Here is a 24,636-nt window from a genome sequence, read left to right as displayed (position 1 = left end):
ATGCCTGTTTCTAAGGTTGTTGTTTTTCTTCACTTGTTTTCAGTACTTCTTCAGTTACTGAAGACCCGAGTTAATATCCACCCCAAAGTGAAAGAGCAGAATATAGGCAGTTTCTCTGTGTGTTAGTGAAAGTTCTTCCCCTTCTCCTAACCTTAATGCTTTTAGTGCTCTGAAAAGTCTCTCTGTCAATAACCATCTTTCCTACACTCCGTCCTGCTTTGCTAACTTGCCTTTGAGTTTGATGGACTCCTGTGGCTGTTGTGTGAGACTGAAGTGGATGATGAAGTGCCTTAAAAGATGATAATGGGGATGGTTTTTTTTGGTATTAAGGCCCTTGTATTGTCCCTGAAAGTGACAGCTTGAGATACAGCTCTTATGCAGACAACCAGTACCATACATTTAAATAGTTGTACTACTTTGGCTAGGTTCAGTTAGCAGACAGGAACACTGCAGCTTTCTTCCTAGTTCCCCAGTGCTTTTTGAAGCCTGCTTCAAACATATGTTTGAGGACCAGAAATTGAGAGGGAACGGAGCAAGGGGCTCTTGCATTCTCTTCCTACCTTTACCCACAGATGCAAAGCTGTAAGAACTGCACGTATGGAGTTAAGAGCAAAAATAAGAGCAAGCACAAGAACACCAGACTTAGCACATCCATTTTCCATCTGCATTATTGGCTGTTAGCCAAAGTGATACTTGGGCTAATTGCATTTGAACTCCACATAGCAAGACTAAAATAGGATTATTTGCAAAGACTCCAGCTGTAGTGTACTTGGCCTCACCTTTGTGCCGTCCATTCAGAAGGCATGTACAGATGTTTTGAAAAAGCTTTTTATTCGGAGAGGCTATTTGGTCTTATCTTTTTCCATGTGATGACAAGAAAAGAAGGATGCAGTAAATCCTAAAGGCTTCTTGACCTTGGTAAAGTTTCAGACCTCAGCTGCTCCTGGAAACTTGTTGAGGGCAAGACACATCTTGCCTACCTCCCATTTTATGAGGATCAGGGGATTAATTCAAGCTTGGATTCTAGGCTTCAGCCATCCAGGAGAGACAGATGTGACAGGAGATGCCCATTCTCTCAGATGACAAGGAAATTTGAAATCTAGTTTAAAATAGGTGCTGGAGTATTGGATGTGATTCCTGCCTTAAATTATGACATTATCAATTTCACTTTAGAGAGAGGAATTTTATTCTGAAACAGAGATGGATTTTTGATGGAGACCTAGAAGACTGCTCCTGGTCTTCAGTGATGATGATTGCTCCCAAGTACTGTTTTGATCAGTATATTTCTACTCCAAAGGCTTGTTGCAGTTACCCAGTTGGCTTTGCAGTGTTATTCCAAAAAACTCGTTCAAATTCAGAGACTTTGAGCAGAGTAGGGGAAGCATTTATCAATGGTTTACAAGATTTTTTTTTCCCCTGATAGACAGCGGAAAAGCCTCTTTGCATTTATTCAGCTGCATTTGTCTGTCCCTGATGTGGGATTAATTTTAATCTGCAACTAATAAACTACAGTGAGTTTACACATGTACATTTCAGAATGTACTGAAACAGACAAAAAGAAAATACTTACAATAGAAGATGTGTCCCATATTCTTTGCTGTTCTCCCTGCCAATTTAGCAGTTACGTGAAATCTTCTCTCCTCTGAGTGCCAGATTGTTTGAAAGTGATTTTTTCCTGAAACTTGACATCTGAAGAATTATACTCATACCGTATTTAAAAGCTTAACCTAATCTTCCAACAGAGTTTAGTTGGGCTAGTCATGTATTCACTTGGAATGTTGTTTCTTTTTAATACATTGAGAATTTCACCAGTCTGCCATTCATATTACAACTGATCCGTGTCATAATTCTCTCAAATCAAGATGATTAAAGAATTATTCAATTTTGAAAGCTCTTTGTGCAAATTTTAAAGACACCACTTCTTAGAACAAATTCAGTAGTCTGCAAGCTGGTGCTTCAGTTTTTGTAAACTTTAAGGCTTTAAAGAGCATTGAATATATTATATGCAACAGTAATTGCAACTGGAAATATGAGGTTTAGATCTTTGATTAGTGTAGCTGTTTCAGTAGAATTTAGGCTTATAAAAGTGATACCAAAGACATATTTAGTTATCATTATCTTGATTTAAGATTGAAACAACAACAACAATACCCTACTCTCTCTTTTTTTTTTTTTTTAAATATTTTATTTATTTATTTATTTGGTTTGCATCACTCTGTAAATACTGTTTTAAGAAATTGAACAAGAAAGTAGTGAATTTAGAAGCATAATAGAAAATTCTTGTAAGGGAGCACCCTCAATTTTATGGCCTATTCTGTTCAAATGCAGTGGGTTAATTGTGATCACACTGCTTACAAAGTAACTCCCCATCCAAACTACCAAACAAGTTATAGATGTAATAGAATGTGAAGTTTTACTTCTGGCTATGATTTGGAAGAGTATTATACTGGAGATGGGCTAAGTCACTTCACAGTTTTTCACATCTAGTTTTGGGTATTATGAGGCCTTAGAAATTAGCAATCATTTCAATTTCTTGGTGTTACAGTTGGCTAAGTTCCCTTAAGTAAAGGGAAAGCTACACAGAACATCAGGTATGGCAGCTGCTCCTGCTATCATGCTCTGAATTTCTTTCAATAAAATTGTGAACCTGTGAAAGAGTATACTTGTGGACTACTGAATGTCAGCTGTGCTTTGTGAGCTAGAGCTGCTGTTGTCCATGTTGTCCTGCTGACAACTTTTCTGACTGAAAAACTGTACTTGAAACAGAGATGTATAGACCGGATCATTGTTGCTTTGTTCCCAGTGCAGATAATAACTATGCTGAAAAAGAGAGATCATCTTCTTTTTTTTTTTTTTTTTTTTTTTTTCAAAGATTTTACAGGGCCTGGAGGTTTATTCCATGCATAATAGGAGATAGAATTGCAGTCTAATAAGAAGTGAGAACCCTTGCTGCTGTTAGGTTGTATCATTATTACAGAATCACAGTAGCCAGAATATGCTGATGCCAGTGGGGAACTGAGGTGATGGTAACCCTTGTGGCCTTCATCTCCAAGCACATCATGCTTCTTTAGGTTTGCTTTTGCTAAGATGAGTACATTGAAAAAATGAGCAAATAGTACTGGGCAACAGGTAAGCCATGGTGCTTAATTCACAGCAGGATAGAGTGTAGGTGTACTGACTCCGTTTGGAGTGACAAGAACAGAACAGACTATTCAGGGCTTTGTTTTGTGACAATTAAGACCTTAGGACCAAGCTGTACCCAAGCAAACACTGGCTTATGGAATGGACATGGAATTCAAAAAGCTAATGCTAAATAGGATTTGCTTTATTAATTGCAAAATGCAAATTATCTTAATGATATGTCATTTAAAAAAAATGAATAAAGTAGATGTTTAGAAACAAAGAATAAATGAGATGAACAATCAAAGTAGGGGGAAGGAAGAAAAAAACTCATGACATGCAGTCCTTTATTTTTGTAGCTGTTTATATACAAAGATGAATGAGCTGTTGCAGCTGACGAAGGCAGCTTTTCCTTTGCACTAACACTACCACATTTCTTATCAACAAAGGGAACTGCTTTGTACAAGGTTAAACTCTAGAAGCACCTTTGGCAGTTTCTGTAGTGATGCTGAGAAGTCAGCAATCTGTAGTAGCATGAAATGTTAGAATTTGAATATTTTCTGCATAGAGAAAAATAGCTGCTTAGCAACTTGAGGTTGCAATAGTATCAGGTGAAGAAAAATACATATTTTTTTAATATTCCCACCAGTTTCATATTAATTTTCCTACCGGTTTCTTTTTATTTCTGCTACTTTTTGATGACAGACGTCACAGGCACACATACACATCTGTCACCAGGGTGGTGGCTTTTTGTTGGAAATGGGCCTTGATACTTCGAAAGTATAAATAAATAAATAACAGAAAATTATGTTGTAGACAAGCATAAATGCACCTCCTCCCTATTCCTCATAGCAATCTATTCAATTTAATGAGCCACAGATTTTTTACATTTTGTTTTTAATTTGACTTAACATTTTTATGAGACAGCCTCTGTGGTAAGTCACATTAATTTTTTTTTATAGTCACATTAACTTTCTTGCTTACATACAGAGCTTGCAGTTAGTAAATGCCTCTGATTTCCATAAAATATTCAGGGCAGGCTATTATTATGATGATTTTTTATCCCTACTGCTAAACTTCAATCAGTTTCAAATTTGAAATGCATTAATGACTGTATAATGTTGTAATTTGTGCTGCAATAAATCTTTTATAGTTAATGCTGTGTAGGAAACAAGCTTATACAAGAGCCATTAATTGCTCTGTTTAATTATTTAAAATATATATATTTCTTATGAGTTAGCTCAATGTATAACTCAATTACTATTTAATAAACTCATATTACTTTCTTGTTTATCAAATACAAGAGGATTCCAGCTGAAATACTGAATGGCATCAGACACAAGATGTTTGTGTTGTAGCCAAGTTTTGCTCAAGTTATATTTGCACCAATTCATTGCTTCTTTCTGTACATATTAAACTGAATGATTGCATGATACAGTGAACATCTGTTTATGTAGTCAGTTGACAACATGTATCATGTAAAATGTTGTTGGTCAAAATGTTCTGGGCATTTTAGTTTTACCATTGCTGATTAATGTACTCTGTACTTACTGGGGGATTAGCCAGAAATAAAAATATCCAGAAAACTTCCCTGATCAGCCAGTTGCAGACTTCCTTTTCACACAGTTGAATTCTCAGGTGCTACAAAGTCAGTATAGCTGGCATGGGTCAGGCAACGGGACAGAGTAGGAAACTGAATATGAAGATCTTGTATTGGTTTTATTTTCTTGTTTACAACTAAGTAATGGAGGTGGAAAAGTAATGTCAGTAATACAGTGCCACCTGTTCCTAACTTTGCTGAAATTAATAGAGGACCAAGGCACTAAGTGTATGATATAGACCTTAGCCATACAGTAGGTGCCAGTGTTTCAACAGCCATATCAACTGACTTTGCTTAGGGCAGCTTGAGTTGGTTCACCACTATTTTGAAACATGTGCTCAAGTTTGCTCAAGCACAAGGCTCCAGGTGTTCCCTTTCCCATTAGCCCTCACAAGGCTTTGGGGAATTCAGAGCTTAAAGCAGTCTGGATTCTCTTGAGATTTCATAGGTCTTTCTATGAACAGAGGTTCAATCGTGCTGGAGAAGAGGTAAGGCAGAGGTAAGGTACAACTCTTGAAGAAGCTCCATAGGAATGCACTCACAGTTAAAGTTTACATTTACTCCTTCATCTTGAACTAAAAAAAAAAAAAAGTTCTAAGAATTATTTTCCCAGAGTTTCACTAAATGTTTGTTATAGGAATAAACAGTAATTATGAGAAGAAGTCAAGAAAAATACTTGCCTGAGAAAAGTGAACATTTTTTTCATTGCTGCTATTTGCAGTACCTCTGTCACAAACGGGTATGTATGGGAGCATCTGAACATACAAATTAAATTACACATAGGTACTAGGAAAACGTCATTCCTGTTCTTAGGTTTTTCTGAAAGAAGATTCCTTTAAGACGTTGAAATTGGCTTGGGTACCTGCTGTTTTATTCTTTTCCCTCCTCTAATTCTTTCAAGCTTCTGCTCTTCTACTGCACATAACCTGTTTTTTGTTTGTTTGTTTATTTGTTTTTTAATCCCATTTCTTCCCTTAATTTATACCAGTGCTTCCTCATCTTCCTGTTTGCTCTTGCATAGTTCCTCATTCTGCATGTTCCTTTTCAGGTTATTCTGCATTCATCTTATCTTTTCTCTCTGGGTTCATAACATCTGGCCTCTGTATATCCTCTCTATCAAGTTGACTGCTCCTTCTGAATTCCTTTTTCCTCTTATGATCCACTCTGTGCCCTTCTGTGGATTCTTCTTTCTCCATCTTGCCTGAATTAATGAACATGACCCTGCTTTAAAATAAACAGAAATAATGGGAGATGATGTTGGTATTTGTTTAGGTTGCCTCACTTTTCTCTGTATGGGATACAGAGATATATGAAATGGGGGGTTCTAAATTAAGGCAGTCTGTTTTCAGGTAGTGACTGGCAAAATCTTTAAAATTCCAGTATCTTCTGTTTGCATGGACGCAGAATCACAGAATGGTTGAGGTTGGAAGTCATCTGAAGATAATCTGGTCCAACTCCTCTGCTCAAGCAGGGACACCTAGAGCAGGTTGCCCAGGACCATGTCCAGGCAATGTTTGAAAGTCTCCAAGGAGAGAGACTCCACAGCTTCTCTGAGCAGCCTGTTTTATTGCCATGGAAAGCACCACGGAAAAAATATCCTCGTAGAAGGTCTGGAGCCTCTCAATAATATTTTGCTTGGCCTGTTGTCTGAAGCAGCACTTAGTTTGGCATAGAGAATGGAGAACTGAGAACCTAAATGGAAATAAATCCTCTAATTTATACTTGGCAGCAGGCAAAGCAGTAGGGAGATATTTGGGTCTTAAAGTGACCTTTAATTCCTTGCTGCTATCATCTTCTACTCAACTTGGAGCAAATTGGTAAAGTATGCCACAGCTTGACTGTATGGATTGGACCTATTTTCTTTTCTTACCCCCTTTTAGAGCAGTGTTGCCAGAACCCTGACTTTGGCCACCTCCATCTTTGAAATTTCCAATTAGTTTGAGGCACAGGAAGTCGGAACTAGCTCTTGCGTGAGCAGCATGTTTAACCTACAAGATTTCATTAACCATTTGGGGGTAGACATAAATGTTCCATCTAACGAAAGTTCTGGGAATTCTCTTTTCAGTGAGATACACTACTTATTTCTAATGTTAGCAGAGGTTCAAATATAAACTTAGAACAGAACAGAATGATGATTTACAGAAATGTTATTTCATGTGATTTATAGTGGTTTCTAAAATGCCTTGTTTTTTTCCTCCCTTAGAGAAGTGTGTAGAAACTGACTAATGATTTGGAGACAGAGATTTGAAATATTGCATCAATAAGATATATTTTTTTAAAACAAAAAGCATTTCTGAAATATTGCCTATAAAATATGATGCAAAAATATCCAACATATATACATAGCATAATTGCTTGTGAGGAGCTGAGTAACTCATGGAACTGGTAGTAGTGATTAATATGGTCTGCAAACACCTGCAGACAAGATCTTGACACAGAACACATAAACAAGGAATACATTGGCCTTTCAACCGCCCTCCTCCAGATATTTTTAGATTCACATGCAAAAAGTGTAAATTCTTCTGTCTGAAACAGAGTAGCAACACTACTAATGTTTACTTCTTTGAGCTATTTTCTTAACATTCCTTTTAATGAATCTAAATATTTTTTACATTATTTTACAGTTTTTGTATTTCTTTTCACTTCTGAAAAGAAAGGTATGTGTCCCAATGTAAGCCTAATCTCATTCCTTGCCATTTTCTTTTGATTTTTTGATTTGTTCCACTGTTACAACTTTCCCATTTTTCAGTTAATGCCATTTTTTAGTTCACGCATTTTGGCACATTTCAGAGCTAAGTGTTTTTTTTTTTTTTTTTTTTTTGTTTTGTTTTTTTCCTTCCATGACTATTAATGGTACATTTGTTTTGGACATTTGTCTTCCGTACTCTTAATGTTTGCACAGAGACAAATAATTCATTTCTCTTTGGTTGCTGATTTTCAAACTTGCTTATATATTTTTGTCTTTTCTGAAACCAACTAATGTTATCTTCTGTTGTATGCATTTGAAATATGCTATCCTTTTAACTACTTGTTTTCTTTAGAGAACACAGCTGTTCTGAAAATAGTATGATTTCCCACTTTGCCTGAAAACACCATTCTTGAAGTTTTTCAGTGATTTTTGTGACACTTTCTCATTTTTTAGCATCTACCACAAGCAACTCTATGGAAGAGCAAGAATGATATTTCACTTTAGCATGCTTTCTATGCAAGACAGTAATAGTGGTGTCCTTGAGAGCTGCTAGAAGATTGTGCAGGGCTCTTTTCAACTAATGTCTTCTAATTTATCATCAGCTTTCTAAGCAGACACCTGTTAGAAAATCCTCAGAGGAAATCACATTAAGTTTTCAGTTTTTGCTTGTTGAATCCCCCCTGTTACAAGCTTCTTGTGAACACTTGCCTGAATGGGAAAGTCTGTTGCATGAGACAGGTAGAAAATGATTGTCTTCTCTTCTCCTACAGCTTGTCTGTTGTGTGGATGTTAGTTGCTGGGTTATTCAGCATAGCCCTAAGGCTCATTTGCTTCTCAAAGGAGAGGTGCTCTAAAACTAAAAACCCTCAACTCTTGAGATGAGTTTTGTAGATTTGGCCTGCATGGCCAACACATGTTTATCTCCCTTGTACCTCTTCTCTTGCCCTGCCAGAGAAGAGCCTCAGCACTAAAGTCCTTTTATCTGTAGAGGACAGATCCAAATTTTTGGTTAAAATAACTGAGGAACTTGAAGATAAAAGAGTGTGAAGTGGATTATGATGATATTAAATGCAGTTCTCAGATGCTGATTTTACTTCTTACAGTTCAGTGAGCCAAGGAATCTAGAGCAAGCCACTGAGGTTATTTTCTCAAGATAATTAAGAGAAGGCCTTGAGTTAGAAGGGTCATCAATGGTGGCTTTTAAGGAACATGTTACATTTTCCTCTCAGAATATGGTTTTGATGTATATCTCAGTCTAATGTCTGTGATGAGAGACAATAATAGCAATGTAGAATAGAGTAGCTTCAGTTGAAAGAGGCCAACAAAGATCATTATCATTGAGTCCAACTGTCAGACTATTTCAGGGTCAACCCCAAATTCAAACATATAATTTAGAGAGTTATTCAGATGCCTTTTAAGCAAGGATAGGAAGGCACGGGACATCAACCTCCTGTCTAGGAACCCTGTGTCTGAGTACTCTCTCAGTAAAGTTTTCCATAATGTCTGGTCTGAAACTCTCCTGGCACAACTTTGAGCCATTCTCACACATCCTGTTAACTAGACACCGGGGAGAAAAGATGAGTACCTTCCTCTCCTTTTCTCTTCCTCGGATAAGATCACCTCTCAACCTCCTTTTGTCTATACTTAACAAACTTAGTTGTTCGAGATACTCAGTGTATCCTCATACTATATGCCTTCCAGACCTTTTATCAGTTTGTTGCTATCATCTGGATCCTTTTGGGTATCTTAACAACCTTTTTATGTTGTGGAGTCCACAACTGCACACAATATTCACAGTGAGGCTGAACCAGTACTAAACACAGTGGGAGAATTACCTCTTTTGACTGGCTGGCTACGTTAGGTTCAGTGTACCCCAGAATAAGGTTTGCCCCCTTGGCTGCCAGGGCACACTGTTGACAAATTTTGAGCCTATTGTTGACCAGTATCCCCAGTGCTGCACCCAGTCTGTACCTGTGTCCAGCATTACTTACCACATCCTGGTTTGGCAACAGACATACAGGGCATAAGTTGACACTTTTCCCGGCAGTTATCCGTTTTCAGTGGTATAGTATCTCCAAATTAGATAGATGGGGAGAGAGGGAGGTGATTTAGACTAATCCCCATGTTTTTTATTTCTATGCTTTTTATGCTTTGGAGGAAGGGAAGAGAGAAATGTACGTAACTTGGAAATTGGTTGGAAATTTCTGTATGTACTTGTCTTACTTTGCTAGTTAGCTGATAGCAAAAGACCCACATTAGAAACCTCCTAGATCCCCTACTCATTACTTACACTTGGAAAAACAAACAAACAAACAAACAACCACCACCACCACCACCAAAAAAAAAAAAGAAAACACAAAAAAACACCCCTATATGGTGCACGATATTTGCAGAATTGAATATCATTGTAACCATTAATCTTGTTAGCCAAGTGTATGAGCTTCTTAAAAGCAGATGTGGAGTTTTAGCTACAACTCTTCTTGTACAGGCTCAAGGGATGGGGGCAGCAAGAATCCCAACTGTCTTTGTTTATCTTTTGCTCCTGGTTCACTGTGTTTGTTGTTGATTCAGAGCCTGAGATTTTTGTTAGATGTGTGTTTTATGCTAATTTCAAGAGGGTGCTATCACTGACTATAGAACTAGAACTAATATGTTATTACTGTAACATATTAAGTTCAGCTCTACTCCCAACCTCTCCTAAAACGGAAGGAACTCGAGATCCAGGTTTTGCTTAATCTCTCTGTTTCCTTTCCCTTCCCCAAATGATGTAGCATGTAATTACTTATTATTAAAAAGGAAAGGAAAACAATTTTAGAGTAATGGGGCATTAAAACCGTTAAATATATATATATATATATATATATATATATATATATATATATATATATATATATATATATATATATATATATATATATATGGAGAATGTGGGTCAGCTCAGAAACCTGCTCTAAACAAAACCGAGTGCAGTTCAGTAGTTGTGCCACACAGTGTCATAGTTGGACTTCACTTCCTTCCACTCTGCATCTTTTCCCATTGTAGGTGACGGGATTTACAAAGTTAGAGAAGAGCAGTCTGAAATGTGGGGGGCAGCTGAAGTGCAGGAAGATGAAGACACTCATGTAGAAGTTCCTCTGGACCAGGTATTGATCAAACTTTAAATAAATGTTTTGTGTTTGTTTGTTTCACAGGTTGCGCGTGTTGTTAATTCTTTCCCCAATTTCTTTCAGGAGCACAGCAGCATTTTGTGAGGGGTGATTATAACTGCTCAATAATACAGCTTCACTTATGGGAACTTTAGCAAATATAACTTTGTTAATGTCAAACATCAGTTACCTTTTCATCACACATTTGTTTCAAAACTGACCTGAGAGCCTTTAGAGGGCCTCAGGATTATTTACTAAACAGATGAACCCTTTATACCAGTGGAACAGCATAAAGAGACTATGGCATAGAATCATGGTCAGAATTCCCTCAGTCCTGAGCCAAAAACAGGCATGGATTTATCAGATTTTTATGCAAGCTGCCAGCACTGTCTTCTGTTGAAACAACCCAGTACTTAATTGGCCAGCTTAATTGGCCATCAAGACTGTTCTGGTTCTTGACATAAAGAATGCTTCAGCTGTGTGTGTCTTTTCCCAGTGAATACCTGCCCTGGCCTCAGAGAGTTGTGTGCTAAGCACCATTGGGATCATCAGCCCTGTTAATTGCAGTTGTCCTTAGGAGGTGTTGTGATAATTAGGGTGTGTTGGATTGTACTGGTAGTACTGAAACTGGGGAAGAACATATTGCCTGTCCTCTTAATCTTTGTTCCTTATGACATCATGAAGCACATTGTGCCCTGGACTTAATGTGCAATAATTGAACTGAGAAATGATTAGCCTGTTTATTGGCCTCTGAAGGTGTGTACAGAATTCCTTGGGGTAGTGTAAAGCATTGGATAGTAAAAATTGGGTCCTCAGGTCTTAGATTTTAGGTTGAATGTGATTCTTGTGAAATCCAGGGACCCTTGAAAACACAGCTGTACTCCTCCACAGAGATGCTACAGCATAGTCAAGAGCTTTGCCTGGCAGTCTTGCCAGTTTGCCTCAGTTACAGGATGGTGACAGTCACTGGAGAGGGGAGAACAGTTAATTGTCTGCTGCCTCTTCTGTACTTGGCAGTGGGAGCTGTGGTTGTTGATACATTTGCTAGTGAGCATCACTTGTGCTGATAAACTTGCAATGCTTGATACCTCTAAGCTTATGTGCTGAAACCAATGTGTAGTCCACAGATGGAAATACTTTTAAGTTGCTAACTGAAAAAAACTGATTTTGATACCTGGACAAGGAACTGTCATCTCTGGAAGCAAGTGTGTGTGTGTTGAGGGGGGGGAAGAGAGGGGAAGACATGCACACTATTAATAATCTGATTTTTATGTTTTCAGAAAAGCAAAACAAAGCACCAAAATTTATTGAGAACTCAAGTTATGATTTATTTCACATTTTAAAATTGCATGTTTCCTAGGTAATCTGGCAAGAAGCCAGGTCCTTCTGAGTAGCACTGAGTACTCTTTATTCCCAGATAACTGAGGTTACTCAGCTCTTGGAAACATATAGCATTTTAAATGTTCAGATTCTTATTAATGAACATTTTAAGTTGTTTTTAATTCTGTGGTATAAACCTTTAGATCTTTTTCTTATCTGAAGTGCACTTTCTGTTATGTGCTAGAAGTATGGCAAAGGACAGGCAGACAGGTCTTGACTATCTTGCATAATGCATAAATATTTACATGCCAGCTTTCACTAAAATGCTGACACTTCTGATAAGCTATCATTTTTCCATCAGCCACATAAACGACATGATGAAGATAGAGCTTAGTGTTTTTTGTTTTTTTTTTTTTAATTATTATTATTATTGTTATTTTTATGCACCTTCTCTGTCTTGCCATTTGAAGTACACGGTTGAACAAATGCCAGATAAGCCATTAACTAAACTTAGTGTAATACTGGCTAGACACACGCTTATGTCCTGTTCTGTAAAATGCAGTCTGCCAGCTGAGAACACATTGAAAGAACAGGATTTGCTTTATTCCAGACTAGCTGACAGTTGTAATTGAACATCAAGGAGGAAAAATCAGTGTTTTGCCTAAAACCAAACCATAGCCTTCTGTTCTGTATTCTGTACCAAGACTTCAGCTTCCAAATACAAAATGGATAGTTTCATCTTTTGACATGCAGACTTACTCCAGGTTGGTTATTTACATCACTGTGTCAACATCTATGGGAACTGATGACAGACTATGAAATCAGCTGTGCAAATAGCAAGGGAACAATGTGGTCCTATTGTAGTTCTTGGTAAGAAGGGAGCAAAACAATACAAGTTTCATATTTGAAATGCTAATTAAATATATTACTTTGAGTTTGCTGTTCCTAATATAGATATATTTAAAGTAGCTTTTTCTGAGAGATAAAATTTTCCAACTAATGAAGTTTTGGAATAGAATACTACTTTTTATATAAATTGTGAAATACAAAAGCATCTTTTGATACTAATACTACTGAAATAACACTGGAAATTTCCATTGATTTATCCATTTCCATAAGTCTGGTTGTTGTTCTCCTGCACTGAGCCCTTGGGAAGTGGGGTAAGCATGAGAGTTACAAGATGTGAAATTGTCCATTGTGTGATCCCTACAAGGAATTCAGGCATGTTGCTGTGCCAGCCTTCTTTGCCTTGGGGGATATGATACCGACTATTAAGATCTAAGTGATGCATAATGATTCTGAACTCTGTTTTTTCCCCCTCCAGATTCATCATCCCCATCTCCCTCTCTATGTCTGTGTTTATTTATAAAAATCACTGAATGTTAAATTTGTTTAATGGGCATTGATTTGGGGGTCTGTTGTTGATGTTCATGCTCCTGGTTCTTTCACTAGCCATTTGCTTTCCATTATTCCAGATGTGTCCACTGATTAATGCAGTCCTTGATGCCACTCATTATTTTCCATTTCCTGGGCTGTGAAGTGATGTGAAATTGTGGCGCTCTCTTAGGTGCTCTCTCTAGGTGGAACATATCATCACTAGCAGAAAATTTGCACCTTTCATTGGCAGTTTTCGTTATGGAGTATACATTTTGCTTTAGAGACACAAGGTTCACCTCAGTGTACAGAACACAATGTTTATCTTCCATATTGCTTAAGGCAAAAGTTTGCATTGATTAAACATTAAAATAGGCTGACTGCTTACAGAGACATTCCTTGATTAAAAGGCTAGAACTTTTCATGAGGAAACATTTTGTATTACATTCATAAGGATTTCAAAATGGCATTTGGAAAAAATACACAAAAACTTCTTATGCTGAAGTTTTGCTACAATTGATGCTACTGTAATTTAAACTTTCTGGATTTTGAGTGCTGACAAACCAGCAGATAAGAAAAACCCTGCCTGTTTTTCTTCCAGCTCCGCTAATTTACACTTTATTTATTTATTTATTTATTTATTTTTCTTTAATTGTCTGTGCATGAAATATGGAAACCTGTTCTGGTTGGTTCCTTGCAGCTCAGAGTGAGAACAGAGATCTTCCCTAGTTTTCTGTATTAGATAATTGTGATTTCTGAAGCTGTAACAGCAAGGCCTGATCTTTTCTTTACAGACCTGTGCAGCCAACTGTTGGAGGGCCTAGATTCCTCAGAGTGAAGACTGCAAATACAGTTCTATTATAAAATTAGTGTTGATAGCACTTTGAAAGAAGTTCTCTCTCTCTGTGTGCACTTCTCTGGAAAAAAATTAAAATCTATCAATCTTAGAGCAGACAGTTTTTCAAATTGCTTAACTTTCAGGGTGGTTTTGATTCACTGTAGAACAGTCTGTTTATGGGAAAAAAAAATCTGCAACCTTTGTAGGGCTTTTTTTGAAATGCTTTTAATTTTCTCATTGTCTATAGGAGTGAATGTATGAAGTTTAGGCAGGTTTTAATGTACTCTTGGAAAATGTTGTTATAGAAAAACTAAACATGACTATCAATGCAATAGATGGAGAAAAATATTCTTGGCTTAGGTACATCTTAGAAAATTAAGGATCTGTTCAGATGTTTTCTCTCTTCCATGGCCTTCTACTGATTAGGGAGCTGTGCACACTTCCAGTTACCACACAATGAAAATGAGGAATGGATTTTGAAAACCTGTTTTCAGTATGCTTCAAGTTACATAGCTTCCATTCATTCATGTTAGCCTTCTGGGCACTATGACCTTACAAAATTAGACTCTATGGACTCAGGTGTTGAATATGTTGCAAAAAAACACATCCGACCCATAAAAAGGTTGGAGTTTAAAGTTGTTTGTTGTGGTGATAAAGACATTTTTTTGCCTCCAGGAACAACAGCACATTTACTATGTGGGAAGTGTAAGACTGATGAACCTTAACTATTCATTTGCTTGTTTTTAAGTGCTTGGGTTTTGTAAATGATGTGGAAGAGAAGAGGGCTGCTGTCACTTAGCAACCCTGCCTCATTCAGGAACAAAATGTTTTGCTGCTGGAATCTGTGCAGTGCAGCTACAAAGCATTCCTGGCTGGGTGGGAGCAGGGGTAGCTCTGTTCTGGAGACAATTGCTGCAATCAAAGTTAAGTGTTCCTGATACATCATTTGTGTGATGTATTCATTCTGATATATTTGTGACCATTAAGATTTTTGTTGTCTATCTCATTGTTTGTCTGTTGTGACCATTAGCCAAGTAAACATTTACAAATTGTCTCAATAAAGGAAAATCATATTTTACATTGATGGTATAAAATAATTTCTACCTTAAATGATTTGTGATACTGCACTTTTCAGTATTCTAGTATCAGTCATGTACAAACCTACTGAGAGATTACATTAGCATCCCTCGAGGAAAAGAAGCCAAATGCTTCAATGTCTAAAGATTTCCTGACTTACTGCTTTTGAATGATGATGGCATTTGGTAATGTAGCTCTTAATGAATGATAGCATGATGAGTGTAATTAGAATACATCTTTCTTTTTTAAACACTGTGTTTTTGTTGACATTAAAAAATACCATCAAGCAATCATACTTCTTGAATGCAAAATGAAATTCACTCTGTTCCTCATCAACCTGCTAGTAAGTCAGCAGGTTTCCAGAAGGCGAGCAGGGGCCATGTTTTCAGCATGAAGTTGAGATCGATTTCACTTGTTTCTTGTGCCTTTGGTTGACTATACCTTTGAATATATGCAATTCTTTTGTCAGTGATTCTTTTTAGTGGTAGTCTATGACAAGCAAAGAATTGTGCTTACAGTCATGGAGATATGGTTTGAAAAATAGTTAACTAGTGTAAAACCAACCAAAAAAAAAAAGCACAAACAAAACACTTTAATGTGAAATAAATAAATTAAACAAAAAGTAGTGATATATTAAAAAAAGCAAAAACAAAAACAAAAACAACAAAACAACTGGGTGACTGCAAAAGCATTGTCTTCACTTAAAGAATGCAGTCAGCTGCGAAAGGAAGAATGTTACTTCATATTTTCCTGCAACCATACAGAAGGCAAAATATAACCCTTATTATGAATAGCAGGAAGAATGAATATAGTCCATCGCAGTCACTGAAAAGGTTTCCTGTCCTAGAAGACACTTAGTCCTCTATGATTATTACCCCAAGGAATAAGAGTGTAATCACCTCATGCTTCTCCAGTCCTAGGTTTATTGCTGTTGGGTTCAAGTTGTCCTGTGTCCACATCACAAAGAACAGCAGCATTACAGTAACACAGGAATACTTCTCAACTTCGTTGCAGTATACCTGTTTAGTTACCTTTGGCTAGATCTGGCCGCGTGCTTCCAACATAAATTTTAGAAGTGCCATTTGCTTTCTATTGTTATCATGGAATCTCATGTTAACATGTTGATATTAATATTTGTTATTCATGTTTCTTTAGTTGAGGTAGTAGACCTCAGTCACTCAAGTCTGGAGATATAGGTCTGGAAATAGCAATATAGCTGGAAATAATATCTTAGATCACTGCAAGAGCTGACTGAGAAAGCCTGGGTTTATTTTTATTCTTTTCTAATGCTGTCTTTTCATTTGATGATTGTAATGTTGTAGCAAGCAGCTGTCATTAGGCAAAAAAAAAAAAAAAAAAAAAGAAAGAAAGAAAAAAAAAAGGTGTACTTTTAGCTGGAAGTGCCAAAGCATTCAATTTGTCCAGTCCTCCCCTGATATGGTCAGAATCCAAAGTTGCTAAATTCCATAGCAAATTGAAAATAAATTAGTAGGTCACGTGTGGTATAGTAGGTGGACTAGATCTACAGATTCTCAGATTCTTTGCTGTCTTTATGTGCTGGTAGTTACAAGAGTTTGCTCAAGTTTGCTTTGCATGGTAGCTTCTTTGAAGGTGTCTATAAATACTTGGCTTGTTGAATTTTTATTTTAGTAGTAAAAAGGCCTGTTTGATGTTACCAAGTGAAAGTAAGTTAGGAAAAAGAAATAGTTACGTTGAATAAAAATCAGACAGAGATCACTGTACTTCAAAAAGTACTTTTGGAGCCATTATTTATCTGATCAGGTGACCATGTAATATTCCTAGTAATTTGTCATTCTATGGATCATCACAGTGGAATAACTTGTCCTGTTTGGTGCTGTGTCAATGGGGTATTTTGTACTGCCATAGTACAGGTGCCTTACATTGCTACTTAAATGTCAAAGCAAAAGCAGGGTTGTTCATCAAGATGCTCCAGTCAATTGGAGGTATTGTTGAACTGGCTCTTACTAATATGCTGAAGAGGATGAGAGATTTCTTTTGAAATGTTGCTATTAGTGAGGTAAAGAGGTTTTTAGGACAGAACTTACAGATTGTAGGAGATTCCTGCCTCCTTAAAGGATCTGCTAATGATAGTAAACTTCCAAACATTTTTGATTAAGTGAGAAGCTATCTTTTGCTCTCAGCTTGTTTGCTTTAGATTTAGAGTCTGATGAGGCTATGTGAGAGGCAGACACACTTTCTGTCCTGTGGGATTTTTACTCTTTGATTCAAGCATGAGCACAAGTACATAAGTCAACTTGGCAGTAGGGGCAATGGTTCACTGGTCAGGTGAATCTTGAAAGCTGAAACTAGAAGACAAATGACAAAAACTACATGGCATGCACATCAGTCTTGCAGGTTGTCATGAAATGATGCTCCTAGCAGCATTATCTGCAGTGAGTTTCTGCTTAGTCTTCTTCAATATGGGACAAGATCCTGTTCCTCCCATCTGATGGTCTGCTGATGTAGGAAAGATGAATTGCTAAATGTCAAACAAATCCTAACTATGCAAACCTACACAGGTGTTTTGGTGAAGAGGAATGATGTTATGTAAGTGACCAGTAGGTCTACCTCATCTCTCTTGCTACTTTTCTGTGGATGCAAAGATGACAGGTTGCAACCAGAGTGACTGGTATGGCACAGTCTGGTCCATATGTAAAACTGGGGAACAGTTTGTGGAAAATAACAATGAGTTTATTTTTTAACACTATTTTATTGTGCTAGGAGTTTATAGAAAAGTATGTACCAGATGCCAGAATGTTGGAAAACCTGTAATAGCTGGAAGAAAATATCTGCTTCTGGAATAATGAAGTCACAGAATCAGAGAACGGTTGGGGTTGGAAGGGACCTCTGAAGATCATCTAGTCCAATCTCCCTTTTGAGCAGGATCACCTAGAGCACACTGTGCAGGATGGCATCCAGGCGGGTTTTGGATATCTCCAGAGAAGGAGACTCCACAACCTCTCTGGGCAGCCTGTTCAGTGCTCTGTCACCCTCACAGTAAAGACGTGTTTTCTTATGTTCAGCCAGATCTTCCTGTGCTTCAGTTTGTGCCCATTGCCTCTCGTTCTGTCGTTGGGCACTACTGAAAAGAGGCTGGCCCCATACTCTTCACACCCTCCCTTCAGATATTCATACACACTGTTAAGATCCCTTCCCAATCTTCTCCTCCCCAAGCTAAAAAGGCCCAGCTCTCTCAGCCTCTCCTTGCATGACAGATTCTCCAGTCCCCTAATCATCTTAGTAGCCCTCTACCAGACTCACTCAGAAATGTCTGTCTTGGTTCTGAATTGTTTGGTGTATTCTGTTCAAAAATGGCTGATATCGCTGCTGTGTTTCCTTTCATCAGAGGCCAGCAGAAACTGTAGATGAAGAGGAAAATGCAGAAGAGGAAGATGACAGGGAAGAGGAGGAGGAATATAAACTAAAGGAAGAATATCCAGAAATGAATGGAGAGGAAAGCAGGGAAATTGTTAAAAAAAGAAATAAAGTGGAAGAAAATGAGAAGAAATTAAATGGGAATTATAAACACAATGCAGAAGAAACAGAGAATGTTGACCAACCAGAGGAAGAGGAACTCACCCATTTAAATTCCAAGATAAATGAGGAAAATAGTGAGGGAATTGAGCAGTTGAACAGCCAAGGTAATTTGCAGTCTAAAGAGGACATAAAAGAAAAGGAGTATTTTGACAGTCAGAAACAGGTAACTGTTTTTTTTTTTTTTTTTTTTTTTTTTTTTTTCCAGTTTGTTTTTCTTAAGTTACTGTTCATCATCAGCTTTAGGCTTCTTCTCAGCTTGTCTCTAAGTATCTCACTACTGATAAGTCTCTGAGTGTCCCTAATAGAACTGAAATATGTGGGAAAAGCTATTTCTCATCTATATAGATTTGTTATATCAGTAATTACATTATATGCCCTCCAACTGAGAAGGCAGATGTTTCTCACTGTTCAATGAAGCTGCATGTCCTGCTTCCTGAGTATGATAGACTCTGAAAAAAAGAAAAATCTTGCAATTTCCAGGGAAGCGTAATCATTATATATTTTCACACTTTATTGTCCTTTAGGACAGAGGATAAAGATGTGTTCATGAAAACACAGTGCCTTATTATTTTGATGAGTTGACTTTCACAGAAGTCGTATTTCATGAAGGGTTCTTGCCTTTGCTTTGTGGAAGTTTAATTTCTTTTTCTCAGAAGTCTGAAGAGACAATGGAGATGATCAATGTCTTGAAAGCAAAGAGCTTTAGTCAGCTTAAGAGCAAATATCCTGTTAATTTAGGATTTCTGGTAACATGCTATTGGCTTAGATGGAGTTATGCAGCCCAGAAAAATCAATGGACTAACTTGAATGTAAGAATGTGAGACACAAAGTGCTTGATAGGAAGAATCCAGCGTTTCCTAGAGCTGGATCAAGTGTTAGAAGCAGAACAACTTGCTGCATATACCCTGCATATAGACTGCTGAAAAACAGACTCTGCCTCTTGGGATACTGGGTATGGTTTCTCATTTCCTTGCTACTGGGCTTTCTTCTGTTTCTGTATTTCACACAGGAACATTTTTGAAGAAGTTATCTAGAAATCTTTGTTACCTGATGAAGTTAACAATACCTCTTTTTTTTTTTTTTTTTAAGGTTGATTCCCATATCGAGAAAACATCCACAAATCCAAGGGTGACAATCACCAGCCCACAGGAAAATGGAAAAAAAGGACCAGAACAATGACTATGCTGCAGTTGTATAGATATAAAAAAGTAATGAGTAGACAATGAAATATTACAATACTTTAAAACATTTTTTGTGATTGATAACTTAAAATGGGAAGATAGGTTGAGTACCCATGTGTTGCACCTTGAGATGGTAATGCCATATGGAATGATAGAGAAAATAAATGTTAGTAGGTATTAAAGGAACATTTAATTATTCTTACAAGATATGACTTTCTGATGGAATTTGAGAGGGAAAATGTAAAACTGTTCTATATTTATATTAGAAATAAGTGGACTATTCTGTGATATAAAATGGTTAGCAGTAGCAGAGTCAAACATATATATGGTATTTTTGCTACAGAAAAAGGATAAATAAACAAGTTAAATGTCAGAACATCTTTGCAGACTTGCTTAAAAAAAGAAAAATAATTTGTCACTTTTAATGAGGACATATGTAGTGCTTCCTTTAAAGTTCCACAATATACATGATTCTCAGGCATAACAGTAAGATATAAATAGAATACATTCCTCAGTTAAAGGACACAAAACATGGTGTACTATAATGAGAAGCCAGTCCTAATATTACCGAATAGTGGATTTTCAATATATTAATTTGATCGTTAGGTTTTGAATTCTTAGACAGCACTTATTTGACATTGTGAAGATGTGTTGACAGCCCACAATACTGCAGTTTCTTCCCACTTGCAGCAACAAGTTATGTTGATCGTCCTGCACTGATTTACTAAAGAGTGAGTTGTAGTGAAAAAGGAATAAGGGAAGGGTATGTAGCCGATTAGTTCATTTGTAATTCAGTCCTTGTGAAATGTAATTTATTAATGAAAAAAATGAAGAGGCCCACATTCAGACTGAAATTGGTGTGAAATCCTTGCTATCAATGGAACCATTTTAACATTAGGATAACCCACCAGTTTTCTGTAAAACTCAGAAGCTATCGTTGCATTTATGAATCCTTTACATACTCTTAATGCATGAATATGCATTATATGCGTATAGTATATTACCATATTTTTGAGTAAGATAGTTCCTGATAGGCTGTGGCTTAATTTACATTAGTAAATAAGGCATTGATCCACAGTATTACTTCTCTTAATGACACCAATCCCGTTTCTGTTGTTGTTTCTCTGTTAGCAATAATTCGTAGTTCATGAGATACAGCTCTGAGCATTATTTCATTAATTATACAAAAGAAATAATGAGTTTCCTTATCATTAATTCTTGTAAATTATTACTATGAGAAATTAAATGTCACTTTTGTTGATTTCATGCCATTAAAACAAAAATTACATTCATGAACAAATTTAACTTGAAACACCGTTTGAAGAATGTATAGAACCACTTGTCATGACTGAAACTCATACAGATATCTGTGCTTTTCTGCTAACTAGAAATGGAGTAGTTTTTCCAATGGAGTAGAAAGATGCAGAGTATTGACAATGGAAGTGTAAAAAAAAAAAAAAAAAAAAAAAAAAGTAACCCTAAAAACCATAGGAACAGGGTTAGAGTGGTTTGCCCTATGGTAACTCTGAAATGTCTATGATTTGTGTGTCCTTTGTTGAACTGTCTGTCAAAGATCTAAGGGAATATTACATCCATGGTTCAAGATCAGATGTTAATCTAGGCAAGCTCTTAAGCAAATATATATGCTTCTTTTATTTGATGCAGAAATTAAGCCTATGTTCAGATGTCTTTGATTTCATTGGGATTTAAGAAGACACATAAAAATAAGCAGAAGTGAACCCAACCAAACACCAAAGTAAACCGCCAAACAGTACGAATAAAATAACTCCAAGTGCTAATGAAGGAAATGACACATAGCAATCCTCTAGGTACCTTTTTAGTTAATCCTGCAGTTGACCAATGTACACAGTAGCATAGAAAGCCATCAAACAATGATAAACCAGCCATATCAGGCAGCTCTGTTTCAGCGTACCTGCCAAACTTTCTGTGCAAAGACCACCAGGGAGAATGGCTAACACTACATCTTTTCTTACTGAATAGCTCATGTGCTTAACAGTGAGCATGGTCTTAAATATGCTGCTGAATCAAGACAAGTAACAGTGAGCTTGTATTTACTTTACCATGAATTAGCTCTTTGCTAGAAGTTAATGGTATACCCAAATACAGGACTCTACTTGCTACCATTGTATCACACGTTAAGACTTGAACAACCTTGGAGATGTTCTTCATCCTCAGAAATTTGAAATCAAATTGACATCCAAAAATACCTAGTGGAGATACTTAATTAGGAGAATATTTACTTCAAAATGTTGTACTTAGAAACAATATTGAGAAGAAACAGGGATTTGTATGGTGACTCTCTCATTGCTTTCTATTTGTAGCTTCTGTCTGCCAATGGTTTGTATCATTACTTCCTTTTTCCCCAGAAGTTCAGTGTCTTCCATACTTAAAGACATACAAACATCAGTAAGAATTACTTAAATGCTTAAACTAAATTCTAGTGAACTGTGATATGGTAATTGTCTTTCATGGGAACATGAAAGTCCCGATGAGTGCTATTCTGCTTTTAAAATATTCCCCCTGTGTTGTTTATCTCCTGAGAGACAGAATATTTTTCTTCAGAACAGCAAACTGGACTTTCTGAAAATGGAGATATAACCATTTTATCATTCCTTCTTACAGTACTGAAAACATGTATTTTTTTATCAGATTCTCTTATACAGAAAAAAATAACTTATGCATAACAATTCTGTCAATATAATAATTAAACAAGAAGCATTCAGATTGTCTTGCTAATGTTTTGTGTGTGTGTATGAATTTGCTGTGTGATAGCTTACATCAGCCTTACATGAAAAATATGTTATTTTGTTAAGCTTATATAATGTTATTTTATTAAGCTTCTAACATTTCTGAGTTGTTTTTTTTTTTTGTGTGTTTTTTTTTTTTTTTTTAAAGAATCGTTTTCTCATTTTGATGTTATTTTTAAAAACAATTTGCTATTAAAAAAAACTAGCATGCAGACACTCCTGTTTTTTTTTTATATCGAGGCCAGTTTGCCATTAAGTCTATGTGTTGATGAGTGATATCTATAGACCTGGTGATATTTTTAGCTGTTAGGATACTTCCATACCTAGAACTTCAATAAATAAATAAACAAATAAGATTTGTTAGTTATGGTATTGCAACTGTGAAAGAAAACATGCTGACAATTTGGGTATTATATAGTCTACAAATCTAAGAACTTATTCCTAATTTTCAGCAAAGCACTAAAGCATACACTTAAATCCCATAAGGCTGCAGTTTTCATTACATTTTATTTAATGGTTCAGTGCTCTAACATGTCAGAGCCAAAATAAAGTTAATTTCTGGAAAGAAATGGGTGAAAATGAGGAAAATGTGTTCCTCCCTCAGTCTCATCTAAAGTAAAGCTAAATAAATCTGCACAACAAAGAAAAAAAAAATAAATGCAACTATTTGGATTATTTGAAAATCCTGAAAAAATGAGCGTTTCTTGGGTATTTTGATGGATTATCTCAAAGGCACATTAAATTAAGTATTAGATAATAAATGTAAGTACAAAATGAAGTATATTGAAGAAGAATATTTAAATGGTAACAATCAAAATGATTTAATGAGATGCAACTCAAGGACATATTGTTTTGGGTGGCTGATAGTCTTCAATCTAAATTTTAATTAAACAAATTGCTTTAGACATGGCAATAGACATTGAAGCCATCCAATGTATTTGAATTATTCTGTATGCACATATTTGCATGCATTAACTTAAAGGAGTGTGTATGAACATGGTAACTGAGTGCATTTTTGTGTGCTTGCACAAACTGCAGACACAAACAATTTGCATATACAATAACCTAGCAGTGGGGAAAAATACTATTGATTGTAGCTGAAATTTCCTATACTTATACAAGAAAGATATCAGTAGATCTAGCAACCTTTATTAAAGGTTGATATTTTTTAACATTATGTGTGTACTTTGGTTCTTTGTTGAGACAGGTTTCAGAATACTTGACACCCTGAAGTAAAATGGAAATAGCAGCCTAAAACTCCCTGGGAGCTAGGCGAGCCATAAGGAATTGGAAAGGAGCTGGAAAATTCAAGGAAGAAAATACAAACCTTTACTACAGAATGCAACACAAAAACATTCAATATTCTTTAGTACTAGGCTACTGTGTAGATAACTTCTGTTTTAAGCAATGGGATACTTTTGAACAGTAGGCAGACATCCAGCAACCTGTACAGTTACTCTGAATGCTTTCAAAATGTTCATGTTTTCCTTGAAGTCATATACAGATATTTTCCAGGCTCCAAAAACAAAACATAAGAAAGTAATTAAAAAATGTTCAAGGCTAAATTCCCCTCCTGAACACCCAATTCCTGACACAAGTGATTTCCATGAGAGTGGCTCTGCTCTGTTCCAGATTTCCAAGTGTGCAGAAAGCACCAGCCAGATAATTAAACCACCTAAACATAGTCATCCTCTGGTTATACACTAGCTCAGTTTCCCTAGGCTGTCCAGTTTGTGACTGGAGAAAAATTGCCCTCCAGAGGATAGTATGAAATACCTGAGATCCCGATTGAGTCACCTGTAATGGACTGTCTGGTTCAGCAAGCAGCTTAAGAGTTAGCCTAAAATTAGATGATGTTGAAGAATAAAGTCCAGGTGAGATCCACTTAAAAATGTGGCCCCTTTGCCATAAAGTCAGTTTTTTTTTTTTTCTAATTCAAACAAGCATGAAATAAAGTATAGCTTG

At 36.4% G+C, this 24,636-nt stretch overlaps 1 protein-coding gene across 1 annotated transcript in view; it reads left to right on the top strand.

Annotated features, from left to right (window-relative positions):
• DCDC2 (doublecortin domain containing 2) overlaps window positions 1-23,588 on the top strand; it is a 63,052-nt gene extending 39,464 nt beyond the window's left edge. Inside the window, 4 exon segments of the mRNA XM_005015188.6 lie at window positions 10,452-10,552; window positions 18,532-18,885; window positions 19,812-19,877; window positions 19,879-23,588. Of these exon segments, the coding sequence (XP_005015245.4) occupies window positions 10,452-10,552; window positions 18,532-18,885; window positions 19,812-19,877; window positions 19,879-19,920 (563 nt within the window). The 3' untranslated portion in view covers window positions 19,921-23,588.
• Window positions 23,589-24,636: the final 1,048 nt, after the last annotated feature.

This window comes from Anas platyrhynchos, chromosome 2, assembly GCF_047663525.1.
Source record: "Anas platyrhynchos isolate ZD024472 breed Pekin duck chromosome 2, IASCAAS_PekinDuck_T2T, whole genome shotgun sequence".
Classification (NCBI taxonomy): domain Eukaryota; kingdom Metazoa; phylum Chordata; class Aves; order Anseriformes; family Anatidae; genus Anas; species Anas platyrhynchos.
The sequence above is the reverse complement of the archived record's forward strand: the minus strand, read 5'-3'. Positions and strand labels throughout refer to the sequence as shown.